Below are 21,830 nucleotides of genomic sequence, written 5' to 3' on the forward strand. Positions count from 1 at the left end.
CACCTGTCAGACCTCTTATTCTTCTTTTCTCTGCTGAATCTGAGACTTTATACAATGTTAAGATAAAGGCGTTGCCATGTGTGTGTCAGCCAGACCTCCTCCTTTACCAGTTTTCTCAAGTCTTGTGTAGGAAATGGTATTCACCGATCTCTGTCTTCATCTGTAATTTCTTTAAAGAATATACTTTTAATAGTTACAGAGTCTCTGTATTTCTGTGTCTTTTTCTAGTTATTAAGTGTGAAAGTGCTGTGTGTAAGTGTCCAAATGCTGCAGTAACATGATTTTACCAATTAATTGTTTGACTCTCTTTTTTTTAAACAATATATGTTTTTTTCAGGGTTTTTCTTTTACAATATGGTATTTTTTTACAATGCCAAAATTACTGTTTTCTGGTTTTAATTTGTTTTTCTTAAAGGCTCTGGCAGCACACTGACCTTTGTACCATTTCCTTTTTTTGATGGGACCATGGGCATTAGTGGGGGGACCTGACTACCCAGGGTCCGGGAAGGAAAAGGGGCCCCATTTTGCTCACGTTCCTTGTGTACTGGCATGGATTGGGGCCCACTGACATTAAAAGTGTACAGGGCTCACAATTTGCTGCTACGCCCCTGGGCGGGACCCCTGAAGAGCTTAAATGGCAAAAATTAAGGGGAAAAATGGGAGTGTTCTAAAACTTAGTAGCGTATACTCTGCACTTTAGTATTTTTTTTGTATGTTTTCATTTTTCACTTTTTTTGTATTTTTTCTTTTTTTTTCATTTTTGCATTTTTACATGACATTGTTTTTATGTTATATTATTTACATTGTTACATATTTATAATTTAATGTAAAATCTTGAAAATTAACTAGTTTTACAAAGCACATTCTTGAAATGGACATAGTACTTTTTAATGTTTAGTGATATTACCAAGAACTTTGCAATAGTTTAGGCCTGTAACACTATGCAGTACAGTTCTCATGCTTTAACACAGTTAAATCAGGATCAGATTCTTTAAAACCTGTAAGAATAAAAAGCTATTAACAGGTTAACCGCTTCTGTCATGTTTTGAAGCAATACTGGAAAAAAAAGCAAATTTATTTAATCTTGCAGAGGATTATCCAGTAACATAATGTAATGTTGTAGCGGGTTCATCCACTAGATGGAGACCATTTGCAAAAGTGTCTTATCATTCAGTGCCTGACATGCTTTTTAAATTGGCCAGAGCTGTCTGGCACAGGAGCATACTGTAAATATAGGGAGAAGCTTCTGTGTTCCAGCGCTTATATCTGTGCAGTGTGCAGTTGCTGGGTTGGATCGAGACTAGATCATGTTCTTACCACAAGCAAACCACTCCAGGAAAAAAAAAAAAATCTGTGCATTGGGCAGGGGCAGGGCAGATTATGCCAGAAGTAGAGGTTAAAAAATAATAATGCATTACTGATTAAATGAATCGCATGAATTAACGCCTGTATGTTACTAAAAGTAGGAAAGTCAACAGCACTCCACACAGGACAACTGACACTTCTCAGATTATAAGATTTAATTTGACCTCTAAAAGCTAAGAAACAGGGTCATGTAGAAAATCATCAAGGCAGTAGTTTCAAAATGTGTACAGACTTATTGTGCTTGGAAAGATAAATATACAAAAACCATGACATTATTTATGGTTAATTGTTTAACCATGTAAGGCTGCTATGAACTAACAATGACAGAGAAATAAGGTTTAGCTGTTCTGATGTTCAGCGAATGCCCATTGCCCCCTGAAAGAGCTACTGTAGATTCCATAGTCCAGGTTTAGTTTTTTTTAGTCCGCATTTCCTTTTATTTCAAAGGGAAGTGTAGATGTAGACAAAGATGATGACCAGCAGGTTGAGGATGGTTCCTGCGATCCCCAGACAGGCCAGAATGGACTCCTCCCTGCTCTCGCTCTTCTGCTCTCGGGGCTCTTCATTGTCCATGGAATAGTTTAGCATTTTCCTGTGGTGGGTGAAGAGCCTCCTCCTGAAGCCAGTCTGCACAAACACGACAGATTCCTTTTAAAAACAAAAAATGAACACAAGACAGAGTTACTGTATTACTGTATCACTCCAGTGCTGATTAAAAACTAGTCTTACGTGTTTTTGCCGTGGGAGAAACTGCCTGACTGTCATATTTCTCTGGTTTAAGTAAAACTTGCTGGTGGTGAAGCTTCTTCTGCTGTTCTGTCCTTTGTCCCACTTTACTGCTTTGGCAGGAGTTTAATAACAAACATACCGAGCAGCTCCATGTGAGTCAATGTACTCTCCATGCTGACTACTGGTAGCTTTTAAACATTGTGTTAACCCTTTAACTCCTGCTCAATCATCTGGCAGAGCACATTTGACTCACTATTTCTGTATTTATTTTTTAATTTTTTAATTTGCACACATATGTGAAAGAAGGAAGCAAACAGGGATGCGTATTAGAGAAATGAGAAAAAAATAAAATAAAACGTGCAGGGAAAGCCCATAGGGGCTTACATACAGTACTTTCCCTCTAAATAACAAACAAAATCATAAGAAAAGAATTATAATATATCCAAATAAACTTACTATAACTGATAAGCGGGGAAAAGCTAGGTTTAATAATTCCACCAGAAATCACTGTGCTTTACAGTCATGTGCCTTTTAAGTTCTAGTCTGTATCTCACTCCATATATGTGGTTTGATTTTGATGGAATTTTGAAAGGTAATGTGACCTAGTGAAAATGAATGAGCAGTGATGCGCAGGTAGGAGGCTCACGCATGAGTACACAATAAATTCACCAGTGTTATATCAATACTATTAGTGTTAAATTAACACTAAGAATGTAAAATTTAACACTAACAGTGTTGATTTACCACTGGTGAATTTACTGTTTAGAAGTGAGTGAGTGGAGTGGCTGTATGACTGTTATAAGTATAGCATAATTGTTTTAATTATTACTAAGTAGATGTTGAAAAATGGCACTTATGCGCAGCTGATATCCTTAATATGATCCTTTTTTGTTCCCTGATTTTCTTGAATTTCTCCCATGTGTATGTCTCCTAGTGATTGATGTTATCATGAAGCTGAGCTTATCTTAGTACGTCTTAGTACCAGACAGAAGTTGGGACACGTCATCTCATTCAGTGTTTTTCTTTTGTATTTCTATTAAATTTATTTTCTAAGTTGTAGATTAATGTTAAAGACATGAAAACAGTTAAAGGACATATAGGGAATTACATATTGAACAAAAAAAAAATTTGTCCTCCACAATCCTTCAACCTAAACCCAATTGAGATGGTGATTCGGGATGAGCTGGAGCTTCACAGCATGAAGGAAAAGCATCAACTATTGTTCAGCACCTCCAGGAACTCTTTCAAGAGGCTGAGAAAACTATACCAGGTGACTCTCCCTTATAGAGACACTGAGATTAAAATACCAAGAGTGTGCAGATCTGTCCTCAAGGATAAATGTAGAAGAATGTATAAAAACTATTCTGAATTTGTTTAGCTTTAATATCTTCAATATCTTCAATATTAAATTTACAACAAAGAAATTCACAAAAAGAACGAAAACACAAAAAGAAAAAAAAGGGGTGTCCAAACCTTTGACTGGTACTGTATAACCAGCTATGCTGAATACTTTAATATATATCATATTCATGTTGAGATAAATAAAACAAATATTTATAAGACAAATGTTTATAAGACATAAGACAATTTTTTTTTACTATTTTACTATAAGTTATTCTAATAAAAACATATTTTTGGAACTTGATCTTGAGGAAAGAATACATTTACACTGTTATATAAGCTGCACAAAGACTACTTTTCATTGTGTCAAGGTGTCATTTTGTCAGTGTTGTCCCATGAAAAGATCTACTTAAATATCTGCAGAAATGTGAGGAGTGTACTCTATTTTGTGATTCACTACATTTTTTAAATCATGTATCTTTGATATTGTGAAAGGGGTGCGAAAAAAAAAACGAAACATTTTATCAGATTAATCAATATTTTAACATCCTCTACATTACATATGGTCCATGCTGGTGCTGTATAATTACAATAAAAATGCCTTATTTAGGCTGTAGTTATGTTAACCTCAAGTAACGTTGATACGTTTCTCTACAGTAAGCCATGTATATGTGTTCATCTTATCTGTGCAGAGAAGTCTCCTTTATTATGCTTCATTTTGGTGGATTGTTTCTTCTCTTTCTGTAAAAACCTGGGTAAATTATAGCAGTAAAGCAGTTTATGAATGAATGAATATAAAGGAAACAGTATATTGTTGTTGTTGTTTGTGAGTAGAAGACACACCTGATACAGCATCAGGAGAACGTGAGCTCAGCCTGAGTATCAGAATTGTGCAGAAGGTCAGTCTCTCTGTTCCACTTCACCAGGTCTCTCCTCACACCTGCTGCAGGGAGGAGCTGTGTGTGAGGGTCTTCACACACGTCCAGTCAGATACACGTCCAGAGTCTGGGAATCCTGATCACTGCTGAACAAAAAAACAGTGATATACCTCATTTCCTTGAACCTAAAACACACAAACTCATTATCTAGTTGTTCTTTCATTTAGACAGTACTACTCAACTCTTCGACTCTGTACGATATGAAGCAGTTTTAAGAAGCTAGAACTGGAAGTGCGAATGCAAAAGATAATGTGAAGAAATTACTAACTTTCGAATTTCTCTGCAAATCAAGATTTTCCACACATACGAATATAGAGAAATATAGAGCACACCTAACCGTAGTAGAGTATTCGCGACTGTTTTAAAAACCTACTAAGTCACATGTGGAACATCTTTGTGTCAGTGCAGGTCAAACCATCACATTAAGTGTGTAAACACATCTAATTATCAAATTATTATGGTCTTATTTTTAGAAACCATCACAGCAAGTCTCTTTTTTTATTTGTGAAGGTAAGTTAGGAATTTTGAACCCTACACTGCAAAAAATGCATTAATACAAAAACAGAAAATATAGAAACATTTTGACGTATATGCTTATATTAAGCAAAAAAAAAAAAAAAAAAAAAAATATATATATATATATATATATATATATATATATATATATATATATATATATATATATATATATATATATATATATATGTATATAATGGGGTTTACCAATTTTAGTTAGATTTCTTAAAATAGGCTAAATTTCTCAAAATGACAAATGATGGAATTTAAGTTTTATAATTTTACTTGCTAAGATTAATAATTTTGCAGTGTAAAAAAAGGGGGTTGCACAGTGAAAAGGGTAAAAAAACACCACAGAGGAATTATGTTTGTTTTTCTTAGGAAACTTTTTAGGAGACCATCTTAGTCCAAAATACGCTAAGTGATCCAATAAACACAGTCACATGGGACCTAGAACAAACATTGTTTAGTTCCAGAGGATAATTAACAAAGAATAAAAAATATATATTTTTGATTCTGATCTTGAAATGCTCTTTGTCGTAACAAAAGTGGTTCTATAAGAAAAAATTAAACACACAGCCATTACCTTATGTACTGAAATAATATAATAGACCAAGTACCAAATAAAGAAACTCCCCTTACCTGCATTCTTACATCTCCTAAAGATCATGTTGGCTCCAGGGGAAGGACATCTGTGTGGGGCTTTTTTATCCGAGGGTCCAGCAGGAGCACCTGTAGTAATTATCTCTTTGTTTGTCCAGTTCAGAGATGTTCCTGAGGACCGTTCAGGCTGCTGAAGATCATCCAGCTCCCACCAGGTCGTCTCTGTCTCCCTCTGGAGCAGAAGTGTCAAACACCCTCCAGGCTCCACAGCCACTGACCTGATTCAGTGAGCACAGCCAAACCCACATGGAGGATTCCTCTAACACACTGCCTCGCGTTTTACAGAAAAAAAGGGGTTGCCAAGCAACAAGAAGAGAACAGGCGAAGTGCTGTGGGAAGAGTGGGTGTTGTAGATGTCTGTGGCAGCCTGCAGGTCAGTGTGTTTCTGTTTACATTTCTCTATAATGGTCTTTTTAGAACCACTCATGCAAGTTGAGTTGAAAGTTGCTTCTACTGCTGTTTTTATTAGTGCCATTTACTTTTCTAGTCTTTTGTTGTTACGTCCCAACTTTTATCAGATGCATTGCTGCCACCAAGTAAGTAATATCAATATTATTGTTGTTATTTCCATGTAAGAAAGAAAGAAAAAGAAATACAAAGAAAAGATAAAGAATAGATCACACAGATGGAAGTCACATCTGTATTCAAAATTGGCGAATGTGGTGATACCCATGGGAGGGAGAGAGAGAAAGAGAGTGGAAGCAACAATGCATGTTTTGATGTATCTGTGTGTGTGTGTGTGAGAGAGAGAGAGATAGAGAGAGAGAAAGAGAGAGAGGAAGTGTATTCTTTACACATCTGCACAACAATACATGTTTTGATGTATCTCTATGTGTGTGTGTGTGTGTGTGTGTGTGTGTGTGAGAGAGAGAGAGAGAGAGAGAGAGAGAGAGAGAGAGAGAGAGAGAGAGAGAGAGAGAGAGAGAAAGAAGGATCCATCAACTCTTAAAAGCATTGTGAAACAAGCAGGACACAGTACAGTTATGCACAAAATATAATACATGTATATCTAATTATTCATCAAAGCAGCTGATTACTGTTAGATTACTGTAATTACAAGTCTTTAGTTATTTTCCAAAACATTAATTAAGCTCCAGTGGAACATTCTCATCATCATTATGTTCTCCTCTGATCCACCAGGACATGCAGTGTTGAGCAGGTGTGCCATAAGTGTGAAGAATACAGGACCTATTGTACATTCTGTGTGAAAGTGTGCTTATGCTATTGAGAACAGGACATACTATACATGTACTATTGTGCTATACAATAAATCGATTGGATCTAGTAAATTTATTCTCAGCAAATTAAAACCCATTTAACTATATCTTTGGTTATAACACTAAATATGAGTGAAGTTAACTGCTGTAGGCTGAATGGGTGGAGCTAAACTGCACACTGTCTGACGGTCACTCACAGGACTGCACACTGCAATACAGACAAGGAAAAACTTTCAAGAACATCAGGCAGATGAGGAAAATTGTAACAAACATAACATTAAAGACTGGGGAGAGTATGATACATTTGGGGGAAAAACTTGTTAATAACATGGGAGCTGCCCAATTTTTACAGGTATAAAATGAACCATTTACCTCCTGAGCCAACTCAAATAAATCAGTGGTAGTACATGCATGTGTGTATTTGGGCACTAATTGGGTTTTATAATCATCACAGTGGTCAGAAAGAGTATTCTGTGTGAAGCTTCACCGTGTTCGCTGGGATGTTATTAGGTTCCTCATGCAGAATGTAAATGAATCTATTAGGCGGACTAATGGATTTACTAATGGATCTGACCAGGCTGAAGAGTCTCAATCAATAAAATCTCTTAATTCCACCGCACACACAGTGAGCTAAGGTGGAAGAGAGAATTTCAGAAATGAAGAGCTTTTTACACCTGTCTGCTTTGTGTGTTGGGAATGAACAGGTCTCTGATAAGAAAAAAATAGTCTCAGAAGATTGGATTTGCATGTGATGCTGGAAAAGTAGCCGTGACAAATGTCAGATTTCTTATTTACTTGTACAAGCTTATTTGCTGAGCGCCGGAGGTCGATATGAATCTTGCCCAGTCTTTATCTAGTGTGTAATTTATGCTCTTCAGGGGAGCTTGCCAAATTTATGTATAACCTTCTTTCTGTACTGAGGACCTACTAAGGAAACTTTTGGGTATCAAGTTTCTTATGGCTCTATTAAACTACAATGTTCAATGTTTATAGCGCCTGTTCTTCTTTTGAACAATTTCTACTGACTTACCCTCAGAAGGCAACCAAAAAGAGCCATATCTGCAAAAAATAAAAAATAAAATAAAATAAAAAAGCTACTGCTTAATCAATAGATCCACAACATTGTAACTTAATGCTTGATATAATTTATCGTTTACAAGAAACTTTGCCCGGATGGACGGTGCTAAATCAAGGCCTATGGTGCCTGGAGGGAGGCACTCCACTCTTTCTAATGTCCATAGCTCTGATTCCTTTAGTTTTTGTCTGTAAGCTGCATGTTTCTGCAGATCGACAGCTCTATTTGTTTTGTCTATTTGTATGCAGTGACTAGGTCTGGGAGAAAGTGGAATGCTCGAGAAGCTACTCAAGCCGCAAGGAGGGCACTGGAGCACAGGGATGTTGTGGGGCAGGTGCAAAATGGGAGGGCAGGATTAGGTTTAGGTGATTCTTGGAAAGCATTCGGCAAGGCCACATCACCTGAGAAAAGGCGTATGGTTACAGGGTTTATTCGTGAGCAGGAGGAGGAAGCAAGGAGGGCAAAAGCAGCAGGGCAGAGTAAACAGGGGCAGTGGATGAGATGGGAAAGTGTAGAGAAGCGGAGAATCACCTGGCGAGAGTTATGGGGATTGGATACAGGCCGTATAAAGTTTCTTTTGGGAGCTACATATGATGTTCTGCCAACGCCACAAAACCTTGCTCAGTGGGTGGGTGAGGATCCAAGTTGTAAGCTATGTGCAGGAAGTGGCACGCTGAAGCACATTTTGTCAGCATGTAAGGTGAGTCTATCCCAGGGGCGCTACACATGGAGGCATAATCAGGTACTTAGATCTCTTGCAGGTGCACTTGATAAGAAACGGTTAGAAGTTAATAACATGCCCGTGGTAGGTTGCAGTAGGGTAATCACGTTTGTGCGTGAGGGGCAGCATAGTGGAGAAACAGCACAGTGCTTGAAAACTGCTGGTAAGTGGGCCAATGCACAAGATTGGAAGTTATTAGTGGATGTAGGTAGTAAACTGCAGATCCCAGAGTGCATTCTGGTTACAACCTTGAGGCCGGATGTAGTGTTGTACTCTGAAAGTAAGCGGATAGTGTATTTTATAGAGCTGACTGTTCCGTTTGAAGACGAGGTAGATGGAGCTTATGAAAGGAAAAGGCTGAAGTATACAGACTTGGTGGCTGAGGTGAGAGAGCGTGGGTGGCAAGCGTATATTAGACCGGTAGAGGTAGGTACTAGAGGCTTTGTTGCGAAGTCTGCCACAAGACTGCTGTCTGAATTCGGAATTAGAGGTCGTGTGCTAAGGACTGTAGTGAAGGAGTTGTCAGATGTAGCTGAAAGATCTAGTCAGTGGTTGTGGTTCAGAAGGGCTGAGGCTGTGTGGGGAAGGGAGTGAGTTTGTGCTTCTACAGCAAGCTTGGAGGGGGGTGGGTCTGGGACGCCAGACTTCACTGTTGAGCCTTCTGGAGGTGTCGTGGGCCTAATTCAGCGAAACACTGACGAAGGAAGGTGCCTACCTGATGACCCCTGAGAAGAGCTTGCACTGAAGTTTGTGTTAGAGTTTGGATGAAGGGGATTGGTGTGGTCCCGCTCTTGTAATAATTTGTCTCATGAGTTTTTGTAGACGTCTGAGTACTTGGCAGTTGAGGCACGGACCATGAACATAGTTCGCTATGCTTCTGGATTCTTGTCGAGCCAGTATCAGATGGTAGTGGTTGCTGTGTTCTGCTCACGCAACTTATAATGTGATTTATTGTGTGTGATTGTGCTTAGGTCAGTGTGTTGTTGCCATAGTTAAAGGAAGTGAGCTTAGATTAAGGAGGGATTCTGTTTGTTCATAGGTTATTTTTTGGTAGGTCTGTTACTTGGCAGTTGAGGCAATGGACCATGAACATAGTGTTAGGCTGTGCTTCTGGATTCTTGTCGAGCCAGTATCAGATTGTGGTGGTTTTGCTATTGTTGTTAGTTGAGTGAGTAGTAGATCCTGGCTGAGCCCTATGCATAACCCCAGCTGTTAGGTGCAGGATTTGTCAATTTCCTGTATTATATTACTACATGATTTTTTGCATTTTTCTAGCTTGGTCTATTTTTTCTTGGTGTACTGACCTCATGTTTGTTCTGTAAACAAACACAGAAATAAATCTCACGCATTCCAAACCTATCCAACCAGACCTAGACAATGGGCATCATTTCTAATGTGCAATACATCATCACCACCTAGTGGAGACTCCTTAAACTGCCCTTTTTCCTTTTTCTCAAAGAAAGTAAATTTCCCACATTTTCTTTATCCAGACCTGGGGACCCTGTTACAGTCCTGAACCTGGTAATTATCATTCATAATTGTATCTAACCCATTCATGTCCATGTTCTTCCATCCTGGATAATGATTGAAAGACTTTTTAAGAGTAGAAGTCATTGATGTCATTTAAAATTTACAGACACATAAATAAAACCTAATAACCATGCTTTAATCCAATGTTAATCTCTTCCTGTTGTTTTTTTTTTATCCTTGAGAGAGTTTCTCCCACACAGCAGATACTCCTGTTATGCAAAACACATTGATTGAAAGTTACTGTTTTTGTTTTACAATGTTCACAGAATAATACAGTTTAGCCTGAAATGTTCAACTCATTCCTATATATTACAAACCAAAAGTAGGGTTTCAATAATATAACATTCTGCAGACAAATATAAAATAAAATTCTGGGGAGTATTTAAATAAATTGTTGCAACCATAGATACCATAAAAACAACAATATTTTGTTTCAGAAATCCTGTCAGAATTATTTAAACATGTTAATTAAATGTTTTGTATTTCATATATAATATATGAAATACAAAACATTTAATTAACACATTTAAATTGTTTACATGGTTGAAACAAAGCTGTAAAAGCAAAAAGCACACATTAAAATTAGCTAGATTTATCTCCATCGCTCATCCAGCATTCCTACACTTTGTGAATAAGGTCAGATAAACAGATTCTCATACTGTGCTGTATGGACGCTCTTAGGATGTTTAGTTAATAGTATGTCACTTAGAAACTTCATGAATTTAAATGAAGGACAGAGTGCTGTAGGAAATTTTACATGTTTTAAATGTTCAGTGACACCATGGGTTCTAATTAGAATGTCTGTTGTCGTCAGTTCTCTTTTAAAAATATATATTTTCAAAATCTTTTCAAAATCTCAAGTTCAATTATTAAAACATTAAAAATATGGTTTTGGTCAATTGTGTCCTGAATTTTTGTTTTTTGCTTACTGAAAAATGGTCATTTCAGTGAATTCACTAGAAACTCCAGGGGCCAGTTGTTCAAAAAATGTAATCCGGATCAAAATTATCCAGATTTGGTAATCACATTTTTTGCTATCCAGGATCAGGTGATCTGTCTTACTTTTAAGACAGTTTTTCAAAGCAATATTGGACTGGATCAACCTGATCCAGAAACACAGTTTTCAGGATTACCTAATCCGGATTACCAGCTATGTAAAAAACAGATAGAAGAACCAACATGGGTTGATGACTCCTTTTCTTGCAGTAACAAGATACTGCTTATTGCAAAACAATACGAGCAATCGAGTGTTCTGCAGAGACGCTTTGCATGCCTTAACTATTTGCGAGTCGAACCACAGGGAGCATGCAACATAACACTTGCATGTATTGTCCTGCCCAATGTTGCTACCAGACGCAATATCCCTCTCTGTGATGTTCATGATGCACCTGAGCCTGTTGAAGAACCAGAACAAACTCTGGTGTTCTTTTCAATTGTTCGAAATTATTTTTGACAGCTTCATATCTGATAAATGTTTCTTTGACATTAATATACAGTGATGAAAGACAGTGACGTAGATGAAAAAAATGAAAATATTATTTTTGTTTGTTATTGAAATCTTTTGAGGGGTTTATTTAATGGGGTCAAGAGTGTTTTTATTTTTACGTTAGTAAAAGGCTTAATTGGTAGCCAATGTCTACTTTATCACTGTAACGGTTAAACAGGTCAAGTGCAAAATAGAAGTAAATGTATATACACTAAATTGTACAAATGTATTTTTTTTTACTTTAAAACTTTGATTTTAAAGTTTTACCACATTTACTTCCTGAAATCCCCCTTGAAATCCTACCCCTTGTTGGGATCAGGGTAATCCTGTTTTTTTTGGATCAAAGTTATCCAAATCCTACTGAAAAGTTTTGAACAACAGAAACTGAAGGTTTGATCCATTTACAAATTAGGATTGGATTGCGTGATCTGATCCGATTTCAGAATGCTTCTTTTCCTTTTGAACAACCCGTTTTTCAGATTTGATCCAATCCGATAACCAAAATCCGATCAGATTTCCTTTGAACAACTGGCCCCAGAACGTACATTTTTACACACCTCCACTAGGGGGCAACAGGAAGCGACAGGGAGGCGTGTGGAGAACATTGTGTTGACAAAAGTAAGGTTTTTAAATGTGGAATTTACATCCATTTTCCAGGCTTACATATTTTTTTAAGTTGGAAGACTGATCTTCAGGGCACCTACTGGATTCCTAAATTATTTATTTTTGTCTGGTTTAACAGCTACTCGAATAGAAAACAAACTAAATGTGGTTGTTTTTGTTTTTTAGAACCCTTAAAATAGCTTTTTAAAATAGCATTTTTATATACTGACCCAGAAGTAGTTTAGTGCCAATGAATTGTACTGTATTGGATCAAGACTACAAAATATATATAATTTAGTTTAGAATGTTCTTTGTAGGATTAAAAAATTAAAGATGAAAAGTAGGTTTTTTTTTTTCGTTTATTTCGAAATAAACTTCTTTATGCTGGATTATCAACATCATACATTTGTTTATTTGTAAAGAATTTTCACAAATCAGTGCTTTTCTCAAGTCAAGTAAAACTGTGGCACCTAAATCTGCTTTTAAAAACAACCACAGTGTTATGTGTTCTGAACACTGCTATGATAGTCAAACAGCAACACATTAGCAACCATTTGAATACTTCTTAACAGACACTGGTAAAACATTGTTTGGGACTTTATTTGGCTCCCGAGGGCACGTTATTTAATGGTTTTGGAGCCAAAATAAGCAGAAAGAGAAATACAAAAATGTATCTCTGTTAATCAAATACCTTGAGATTACTGTCCCAATCGAAGAGACTGGAGTATGCTGTCTACATTAGAACCTTAAAAACTAAAATCTGACAGTAAATATATATTTTTAATATGGATGTTAACAGGCTTTAAGTGTTTAAGTGTTACCCAGGAACACATTTACAACAATGTTAAATATAAAATAATTACAATTTTGAGTTTAGGAGTAATTTGTCTGTGCATAAACAAATATACAAATCACCCCCTATTTAAACAAGCAAAGTAATCTGTCCAAGCACAAGTATTTAGGAAAAAAATGCCTGCCAGATGTTTTATGGAATTGGGAGGAGAAACTCAAATTAAATTCACATAATTAAAGAAAAGTTTTCAGGGTTAAGAATATAATGCCTTTAAAATATTTTATTGACAAAAAGTATGTATTATTTCAAATCTACAGCTCATATTTCAGTTCATAATATATTTCCATTGTACATCTTAAATATGCAGTGCATTACATGAGTGTTTCTAAAATGATCACAGGAGTAGACAGCTGAGATAAAGTAAGTGCGTGTTGATGCATTGTGGTTCTGAAGACTGGAACTTCTGATGTTTTTGGTACTCTTGACATCACTTCCTTCAGTCGGCTGAAAGCAATTTGGTCTGGTCAGCCTCAGTTGAAATGTGCGCATCTCCAAATCCACGTGGCTCCCACTGACTGGCTCTGCTCCTACTGTTCCTTCTCTGCATCCAGAAGAGCGGACCTGATGCCCAGTTTCTCCAGTTCCTCCACCAGATCTCCGCTCTGATGCATCTGCAGGAGAATATCGCAGCCTCCCACAAACTCCCCATTAAAAAACACCTGAGGAATCGTCGGCCAGTTGGAGAACGTCTTCACTCCTTTAAAGAAGAACAGAACAAAATCAATTAATTTCCCTCAAATCGTAACCAATTAACCAATCATACAGTCGTATCAAAATATATTATGACCACCTTCTTGTTTCTACTTCTGTTACTCTGTGAACTTCGTTAGCCTCTTTTCCTTCTGTATTTCAAAAGGTCAGGACCCCAGAGGACCACCACAGAGCAGCAATTATTTGGATGATTAGTGATTATTCTCAGCACTGCAGTGGCACTGGTGAAACACATAGTGGTGCTGTATTATTGTGTTGTATAGGTACAAGTGGTTGGATCAGACACAGCAGTGCTGCTGGAGTTTTTAAACACCTCACTGTCACTGCTGGACTCAGAATAGTACACCAACCATTAATATGACAAACTATGCAGGAACACAAACTTCTGTCTCTGAAGTAACAACTACATGGTGGAGCTGCTAGGTAGGAGACTCAGTATTAATGCTGTGCTGAGAATGACCCACCACCCAAAGAAACTGGTCTGTGGTGGTCCAATGGACTATTGAAGACCATTGAAGAACAGGATGAAAGTAGGATAATAAGGTACACAGAGAGACACAATGACTACAGTCTGTGACAACTAAACTACACAGTGGACCTGAGAAAAATGTATAGTGAGTGTAGAAACAAAGAGGTTGTCATAATAAGAAATATACATGCTATAGTACTATTACTTCTGCTGCTGCTACTAGCAATAAAAATAGAATTTGCCTTGATGGTTTTAACACAGATTCTCATTAATTAATTAATAACCTATTTTAAGCAAGACTATATGTACTAACTAACTAAAAGAAAAGTAAAAATAAACCCAAAACACAACACTGTAAAGGTCCAAGAAAGAGATAAAAAGCAGGCAGCAGTGTCAGACTGTATCTGTACTATAGGATGAGGTTAAAAGGTACAGCAGAGGAACCATTAGAAAACAGCGGGAACATAGGACAGACTCCATGTGGCAGATCTGTATCTGAAAACATACCGTAAACATATCTACTATAGACACATTATTGTCCAGAATGGTTTCATGCACGCGCGCACATACACACTTCAGTTTTTTGGGGGTAGTATCTAGTTCTCTGGGCTGTGAAGTCGACGCCCAGTCACTGCTGCACATGACAGATAAAGGCAATCTGAGGGCACAAAGCTCACACTTAACGTTTGCCTTCACCGGAGAAGCTCAGCCATCAGCAGCAGCTGACGCTCACATTCAAACTGCACTCCTGACTGATCCTGAAAGCAGATGGAAGCTCAGGGCAGGGACTGAGGGGCTTTTCAGAAAGAAGTGACCACAGTCTCGCTGCCTTTGTCTTCTCCTGGATCACATTTCCAAGCTTCAGATAGATAAACTGGAAAACAAAACTAACCCTGTTCAGGTACATTTACATGAGCTTCATGAGCTACAGATAAGGTAAAAATGAGGAGAGCAGACAGTATAAAAAAAATTAAAAAAAATAATTAGTTGATCCATCATGGACTGCTACTTTCTTAAGTTCATAAGTAAAGAACATATTTTCACACCTGCCTACATTTATTTTTTTGTCACGCAGCCATAATCTTACTGTAAAAACAAGCAAGAACACCACTTAAGCTACATTTGAGATTTTTTGGCCTTAATGTGATGCTGATAAGATTTTTCAGGGCTGTGTGGACACATTTAATCTGATCTCAAACTGCATTAGAGTCATTTCATATATGGTCCCAAATCTGATATGTTTCCAGGTTATGGGCATGTAACACAAATGTATCCACCCAATGCTAAGCATTTCAACTATAAGCATATCTGGTCTTATGTGGCTGTATTACTTAGATCTGAGAAGATCTAGTTGATTGGGCTTATTCTTAGAATTAAAAGGTACTTTAGTTGAACTGTGCGGAAAACAAAACTTAAAAACCTAAAAATATTTTTTTTTTCAGGAAAGCCAATCACTTAGTTCCCAAATTGTCTGAGAATGGAAGGACACAATGAGTAGTGACTGGGCTGGTGAACTAGCAGTGTGACTCGCATTAAGGACACAATGGGCATTACATGGATCACATGTGACCAACTATACTACAACAGAACCCAATATCAAGAATTCAGCAATACTTAAGCGTTTTCATTATTCTGAAAAGCAAAGCTTCTTGCCTTATGGTCAAACATCCACCAATTTTTTTTTATCAAGTTCTAGCACACATATGCCTGATTTGTGTAACAAGCTATTCTTCTATATCTAGCACAGTCTGGCATGCTTACCAGTGGTGGTAATCCTGGGAAATACAGAAACCTGACAATTAAACTAACCAAGAGGTTAACAATATAATATCATCAGGAACTAAAGTGATATTAGTGTGTTAATGGGTCACCATCTTGGATTAGGGTTGGAAAACTAGTTTCTGTAACTATGTGTGGGTTACAGACTTATGAAAGTTTAAGGTAACTTGAATTATGAAAGCCTTTTTGCTAATGTGTTAGACCACTAGCTCCTTGAACATGAATAAGACAGACTACAGGACTCTCTTAATTAGCATTACAATCTTCTCTGACAAATTTTCTTCGTTTTTGGCACTAGGCTTGTATAACTGAAACTTTTTTTTACTCAAAATAGGCTATACTATGAGAAACAGGTTTTAATTGATGTTAGCTATATTAGCCTCACAGCAATATGCTTATTGTAAGCTTCCACATTTTATAAGCTACATTATACTTGTGGCCTCAGTGTTATTTGGGGGGCTACAAGCTTAAAATACCAGCATGTCTCAGCTGACTGATTACATTTAGGGTGAGATAAACACTGATTTAAAGTAATGCGTTAATATATTTTTTTTTTACAGGAACACAAATTATCATAACACAGGAAGTGCTATCCGGTCTATCTGTTATCGACCAAAGGAGGACTGTTTTCCCCCTGCTGAGTCTTGGTTCCTCCCAAGGCTTCTTCCTCTCAGTCAGACAGAGATCTTCCCTGCCAGTGTTGCTTTTGGCTTACTCCAAGAAGCCTTTGACACAGATCTGTTTAAAGCTGCTTTGTGGCAACAACTGTTGTGCTGGCAATGTTATGAAAAAATATAGTAATTCCTGATTTGTTGTCTACTAGTTTTCTAGTTGTAGTTCTTACAAAAAAATAAGCTTTGTTCAGTTTTTTTTATTTGTGCTATTTTCCAGGATTTCAAAACTGTGCAAGCACAACACTTATATGAAGCAAAAATAAGAATATACGCTGTCTAAAGCTTTTTTTAGGAATAGCAAGCAGCTCCCTTTAACATTATACTTAACAAAATGCAAAAATAACCTTCTCATATGTCACCTAAAGAAAAGTGGAAAATATAAAAATATCTGCCACAGAAGAGTTCTCTACAGGTTTCTGACAGTAACGAAAGTCAATCTACTATTTAAAGCTTGAGTGATGCCCTGTGACAGGGTCTATATGTAAACATGTACAACCTCTATTAAATCATTTTGAAAATCGCATTAAAACAGTACTTGGAATTATCCAAATTAAATTTTTAAAGCCTGACACTACACTACATAAATTAATTTAATTAAGATTTAAAGTAATTTTACAAAGGCCTGAAAACATACACAGTCATTCTGATGTTTTTTCTTTAATATATACTTAGGTTACTTTATGGCAAACTTTAATCTTTTCAATCAATCAATCAATCAATCAATCAATCATTATTTTCCCTAGGGATTACATTACATTTACAATGCAGTAAAGCATTTACACTTTAAAAGGAACTGAAAACATCTAGATAAGAAATTAGAACTAACGTAAAAAATGATAATAAATAACACATTTAAAAACATTGCTAATCTCAAACTAATCCAAAAAAAAGATTTTTTTTTACACATAAAAAGTAAAGAGTGTATAAAATATAAAATAAAAAAGGATATTAGTAAAAGTAAAATAAAATGATTTGAATATGAAATCATACAATGATTAATAATGAACTAAGAACAGAATTATTATTATTATTATTACCCATTTAAATATATCGTTTAATGTATGATCCAAATAAATATGTAAAAACTAATTTTATAATACTGAATTCAACTTCTCATCTATCTGGATCTACTATTTGTGTACTGAATTAGCTATATTACTGTTATATTAATGAACACAGGTGAGAATGACCCAGTTCTCTCTCTCTCAATTAGGTTCGTTATTCCACCTGTAGCTGCTCCAGGCGGTGAGACAGGCCCGCTGTGAGCCGGCCTGCTGGAGGAGGTCGTATCTGCACTGACCTTGCCTAAGGTCCTGGTCATCCAGCACGTTGTAGGCGGCGTAGTTGTCCACGCCATGCATCCTGAGGATCTGCACCACGGCGTTACTGAACCCGCACATGGGCTGCGCCGGGGTTCCCTTCATGAACACCACCACCTTATCCTTCTTCACCATCTCCTCCAGGCTCTTCTGACCCTCAGCCGAGCACAGGAGCCGCGAGCACGCAGCGCCGCCGCCGGGCTGAGTTAACCTGGGGAGCGCTGACAGCGCCCGCACAGACCGAGCGGCCGCTCCGAACACACTGTTCATTCTGAAAACGGTGAAAAAAACACCAACAAAACAAACAAACGACCAAAAACTCGCTGGACTTCACCGCTTCCTCCGAGACGCCACGACAAGCCAGACTTTTCAAGACAAGTCTCTGTAGCCCCGCCCCGCCAGCGGGTAAGCAGCACATCGAGAAGCTCATTGGTGCACGCGTGTTGGTGCTTTTCTATGATTGGCTAAAGCGCACGTCTCTCAACGCAATCGTGCGCAGCTCTTGTACGCAGGAAAGCAAATCCGCCGCTATCCAGGGAGGGCGCGTCTGAAACGCTACTATATTCCCTACAAAGTGCGCCATGCGATTATCTTCCGTGTGGCTTCGGCGTCCCTCAAGTGTAATACATGTGATATGATGCGCGCTGAAATCACTTCTGCTCTTAGAATACATCAAGGACGGGCTCTGGGATTTGTTCTAACTGTTCTTACATAGTGTCCTAACTATATAGGGAGCACATATGTGTTTGAGACTGACCCAGATCAAATGCTACCGGAACTACGGTACTAGGTGTTACACAAGCTGCTATGTTATGAAGCCAAACTTTTACATGTTTATCACTCGTATCCGTGCTAAATATAGCTTACGTGTAAATGACTTTGCAGTGTAGGCGGTAAATGACCAGAATGAAAAATACTTAAGAGAGACTCTTATTTTGTAAACGTGCACCGACGGTATTTCCGGGCAGTGCTGCTTAAATTCAGGCGCCGTGTCTCCTGTGTTGGTTCAGTGTTTTCGTTTAGCGCTTACAGGGTTTTTTTTTATTTTTTTTATAAGCTTTACAGGTTTTTTTTTTTATAAGCTTTACAGGTTTTTATAAGCTTTACAGGTTTTTATAAGCTTTACAGGTTTTTATAAGCTTTACAGGTTTTTAAGCTTTACAGGTTTTTAAGCTGTACAGTTTTTTGAAGCTTTACAGGTTTTTAAGCTTTAAAGGTTTTTAAGCTTTACAGGTTTAGCACTCATGTCAGCTGTAGGGCTGCCCTGCTGGTTTAAGGTAAGTTGTTTCTTTAACTATTTATCAGGCTTATATGTGTGTTTTAGCCTAATATAATCAAAACATACATTATACTGTAAAACAGGCATGTAGGTTATTTAACTAACCTTACTATCGTTAGCTAACCTAACTAGGTTCCTACTAGGGATGCAAATTATCGATTAATTCGTTAATCATTAGTTGATTGATCTTATCGATCGACTTTCGATTAATTGATAAGCGGCGTTTTTACCTGAATTTTAGTGTTTCAATAGGGCCTTTAAAAATACCAGCTAAATAGTTAAAACACTGAGCTCAAAAAGTATATATTATATTATGATAATTATATTGTATTATATTATATTATATATTCAAGTAATTATGCATTAGGAAAAGAAAGCAGACTTTTTATGGTATAAGAAAATACATTCTTTAATTTAAAAAGAGAAATAAATTAAGGACTGGCTCAGTTTTTGCGTTTTTGTACCATTAGACATATTAAAAAAAAAAAAAAAAGAATAGAAGAAATTAAATAGAGAGCCAAACAGATTATTATTGAGCCTATAGATTATGAAGAAACTGCATCCAGGCTATTAATTAGGAAATCCTCAACAATCCTCAATGCAAAGAGATCCTGAAACCCTGTACCGTCAACTGTCTAGATTGGCATCAAATCTCTCTTGATCATGCTGCATATCCTCTCTGTAATGTCCTCCGCCCTTCTCTCATCACACGCTCGCGCTCTCAGTGAAACTGTGACGGTGTTCAAATGATAACTGAGTGAGCTAGTGGAACTGTTGTATTTCAATACCGCATTACACAGAGAACATTTGACTTCTTTGCCTAAATTAACACTGTTGAAATGGTCCCACACCGCACTTATTTTCGCCCGCTTCATTTTGTTTTCAACCCTGGTCTCTCGCGAGTCGTGTTCACCTCTCGTTCTCACGCTCTGTTCAAGTTACTACAGTAGCGCCCTCTAGCGATTAATCGCGAGTAATACATTTTGTTCGAGCAACCTCTTGATCGACAATTAATCTAAAGTCGATTAATCATTTGCATCCCTAGTTCCTACTAGTTAGCAGTGTTTCAAATGTAACTACAAAAATGTTGTTAATTAATAGCCAGGTACAAAACAACGTGAGTTATTGTCTGTAGTGGTGTCAATCGAAAAAACAAATCATATTAATCACAATATAATTGTTATATGGAATTAGATTTATATTATTGGAGCCAATCCCCTAAATAATAATGATATTAAGTGCATCTGTATTTCGTGACTAAATCGTTAATTGATTAATTTTCTTTTTAGTGTGGTTCTAAACCTGGCTGACTAGTTTTAATACTTTTTAAACTAGAATGTTGTAATGTGCTGAGATACTAAGTTTTAATAGAGAAAATAATCAATAGTGGAGCTCCACCTTGAAAAAGGCAATGTGTCATGAGCTGTGTTTGTGTGAATAAGAGAATAACTAAAAGTTAAGCTACCTTCTGATGTGTTATGTGTTATATTGCTAAATAAACTTTTTTTTATATTGCTAACTAAAAAAATGTCAGTTGATTAATTTTCGGGGGAAAAATGTTAGTTTCCAGATGATCTGCATGCATTAATGTTGACAACCCTAGTTATTAGTGATGGGCAGATGCAGCCTCTCTGAAGCTTTGGAGTTTAGGCATTGGAGCCACAGAGAAGAGCGACATCTGGTGGCTGTAAGAAATAACTGCAGCTCAGCAAAGGTTTTGTGAACCCTGTGTGATTTTACAGTTCAGTGACTGTTCTGATACTTATCATTAAAACATTTCTAAAGTGCTGTAAAAAATGTTGTTGATTAGAGCATGAGGCCATCTATGAATTGAGTATATTATAAGCAAGATTTGTTTGCATGAGTAATTTATTCACAATTCATATTGGACATATGAAAATGGGACCTTAGAGTAATTGCGTGTCAGTATTCATTGTGGTATGTATGTATGTATAAGACGGTTTGTATAGTGATTTGTGCTGGATATATTATTGTTATTGGCTTTGACAAGGCAGTGCTGGAATCAGTGGTCATCTCCTGTAGATGGTGAACGACCCATTAGCACTGCCCAGATTAATGGAAGAACCGAAGGCGGGACCTCTTAAACTTGAGAGGTATTTCGTGCGATATTCTTTCAACACCTTTAACCCTCAGTCCTGTTTCCACGGCGGTGACAGTCTGGCAGTACTGTTACCAATCTCAAAACAGGCAGAGAAAATAAGCACTGGGATATTGTCTGTTTGGGCGAGCTGACCTCTCAGACACTTTAAATTGCCACACTTTACTGTTGAACTGCTTGAGCCATTAACGGTAATGTTCAATGTGTGTCCTAATCTTTTCTGTCTGTTTTTAGAGAGAACTTCTGACTGTGCTGTGAAGAGGTGACCTGATCTAAAGCATAATGGAACGAGATGGAAAAAGCTTTTCTGCACTAGTTTAATATGCCCTTTCCAAACGGGCCATATTCACTAATTACCCCAAGCTACTGCTTGATTTGTGCTGTGTGTGCTGCCCCCACTATTACATGTCAGAGTAAAGTTGGCGACTCTTGTTTGAGGCATT

The 21,830-nt window shown here is 37.2% G+C and overlaps 1 protein-coding gene, 1 long non-coding RNA gene and 1 other non-coding gene across 4 annotated transcripts; 1 reads left to right on the plus strand and 2 right to left on the minus strand.

Annotated features, from left to right (window-relative positions):
* Positions 1-1,502: 1,502 nt before the first annotated feature.
* Positions 1,503-6,248, minus strand: LOC125805034 (uncharacterized). Of its 2 annotated transcripts, XR_007441311.1 has the most exons (4): positions 5,532-6,248; positions 4,279-4,459; positions 2,095-4,186; positions 1,503-1,992 (listed from the first exon to the last, which is right to left on the minus strand). It is a non-coding gene; the product is annotated as an uncharacterized LOC125805034 (long non-coding RNA). The 2 variants fall into 2 exon arrangements; XR_007441310.1 differs by lacking the exon at positions 2,095-4,186 and having other exon boundaries at positions 1,503-2,013; positions 5,532-6,242.
* A 6,994-nt stretch (positions 6,249-13,242) lies between these two features.
* Positions 13,243-18,389, minus strand: glrx5 (glutaredoxin 5 homolog (S. cerevisiae)). The gene is made up of 2 exons (XM_007252947.4): positions 17,971-18,389; positions 13,243-13,734 (listed from the first exon to the last, which is right to left on the minus strand). The coding sequence occupies exons 1-2, from the start codon at positions 18,257-18,259 to the stop codon at positions 13,565-13,567; spliced, it is 459 nt and encodes a 152-aa protein (XP_007253009.2). The 5' UTR covers positions 18,260-18,389; the 3' UTR covers positions 13,243-13,564.
* A 2,890-nt stretch (positions 18,390-21,279) lies between these two features.
* On the plus strand, positions 21,280-21,550 carry LOC125785820 (small Cajal body-specific RNA 13). Its single transcript, XR_007428167.1, has one exon. It is a non-coding gene; the product is annotated as a small Cajal body-specific RNA 13 (non-coding RNA).
* The last annotated feature ends 280 nt before the right edge of the window (positions 21,551-21,830 follow it).

Source organism: Astyanax mexicanus, chromosome 1, assembly GCF_023375975.1.
Source record: "Astyanax mexicanus isolate ESR-SI-001 chromosome 1, AstMex3_surface, whole genome shotgun sequence".
NCBI classification, from domain to species: Eukaryota; Metazoa; Chordata; class Actinopteri; order Characiformes; family Acestrorhamphidae; genus Astyanax; species Astyanax mexicanus.

What these genes read in the sequence shown, in the direction of transcription:
- glrx5 (XM_007252947.4), bottom strand. Translation starts at nt 18,259, where the DNA reads ATGAACAGTGTGTTCGGAGCGGCCGCTCGGTCTGTGCGGGCGCTGTCA. An exon ending in TGACCAGGACCTTAGGCAAG is followed by an intron (nt 13,735 to 17,970) that starts GTCAGTGCAGAT and finishes TCTTCTTTAAAG; the next exon opens with GAGTGAAGACGTTCTCCAAC.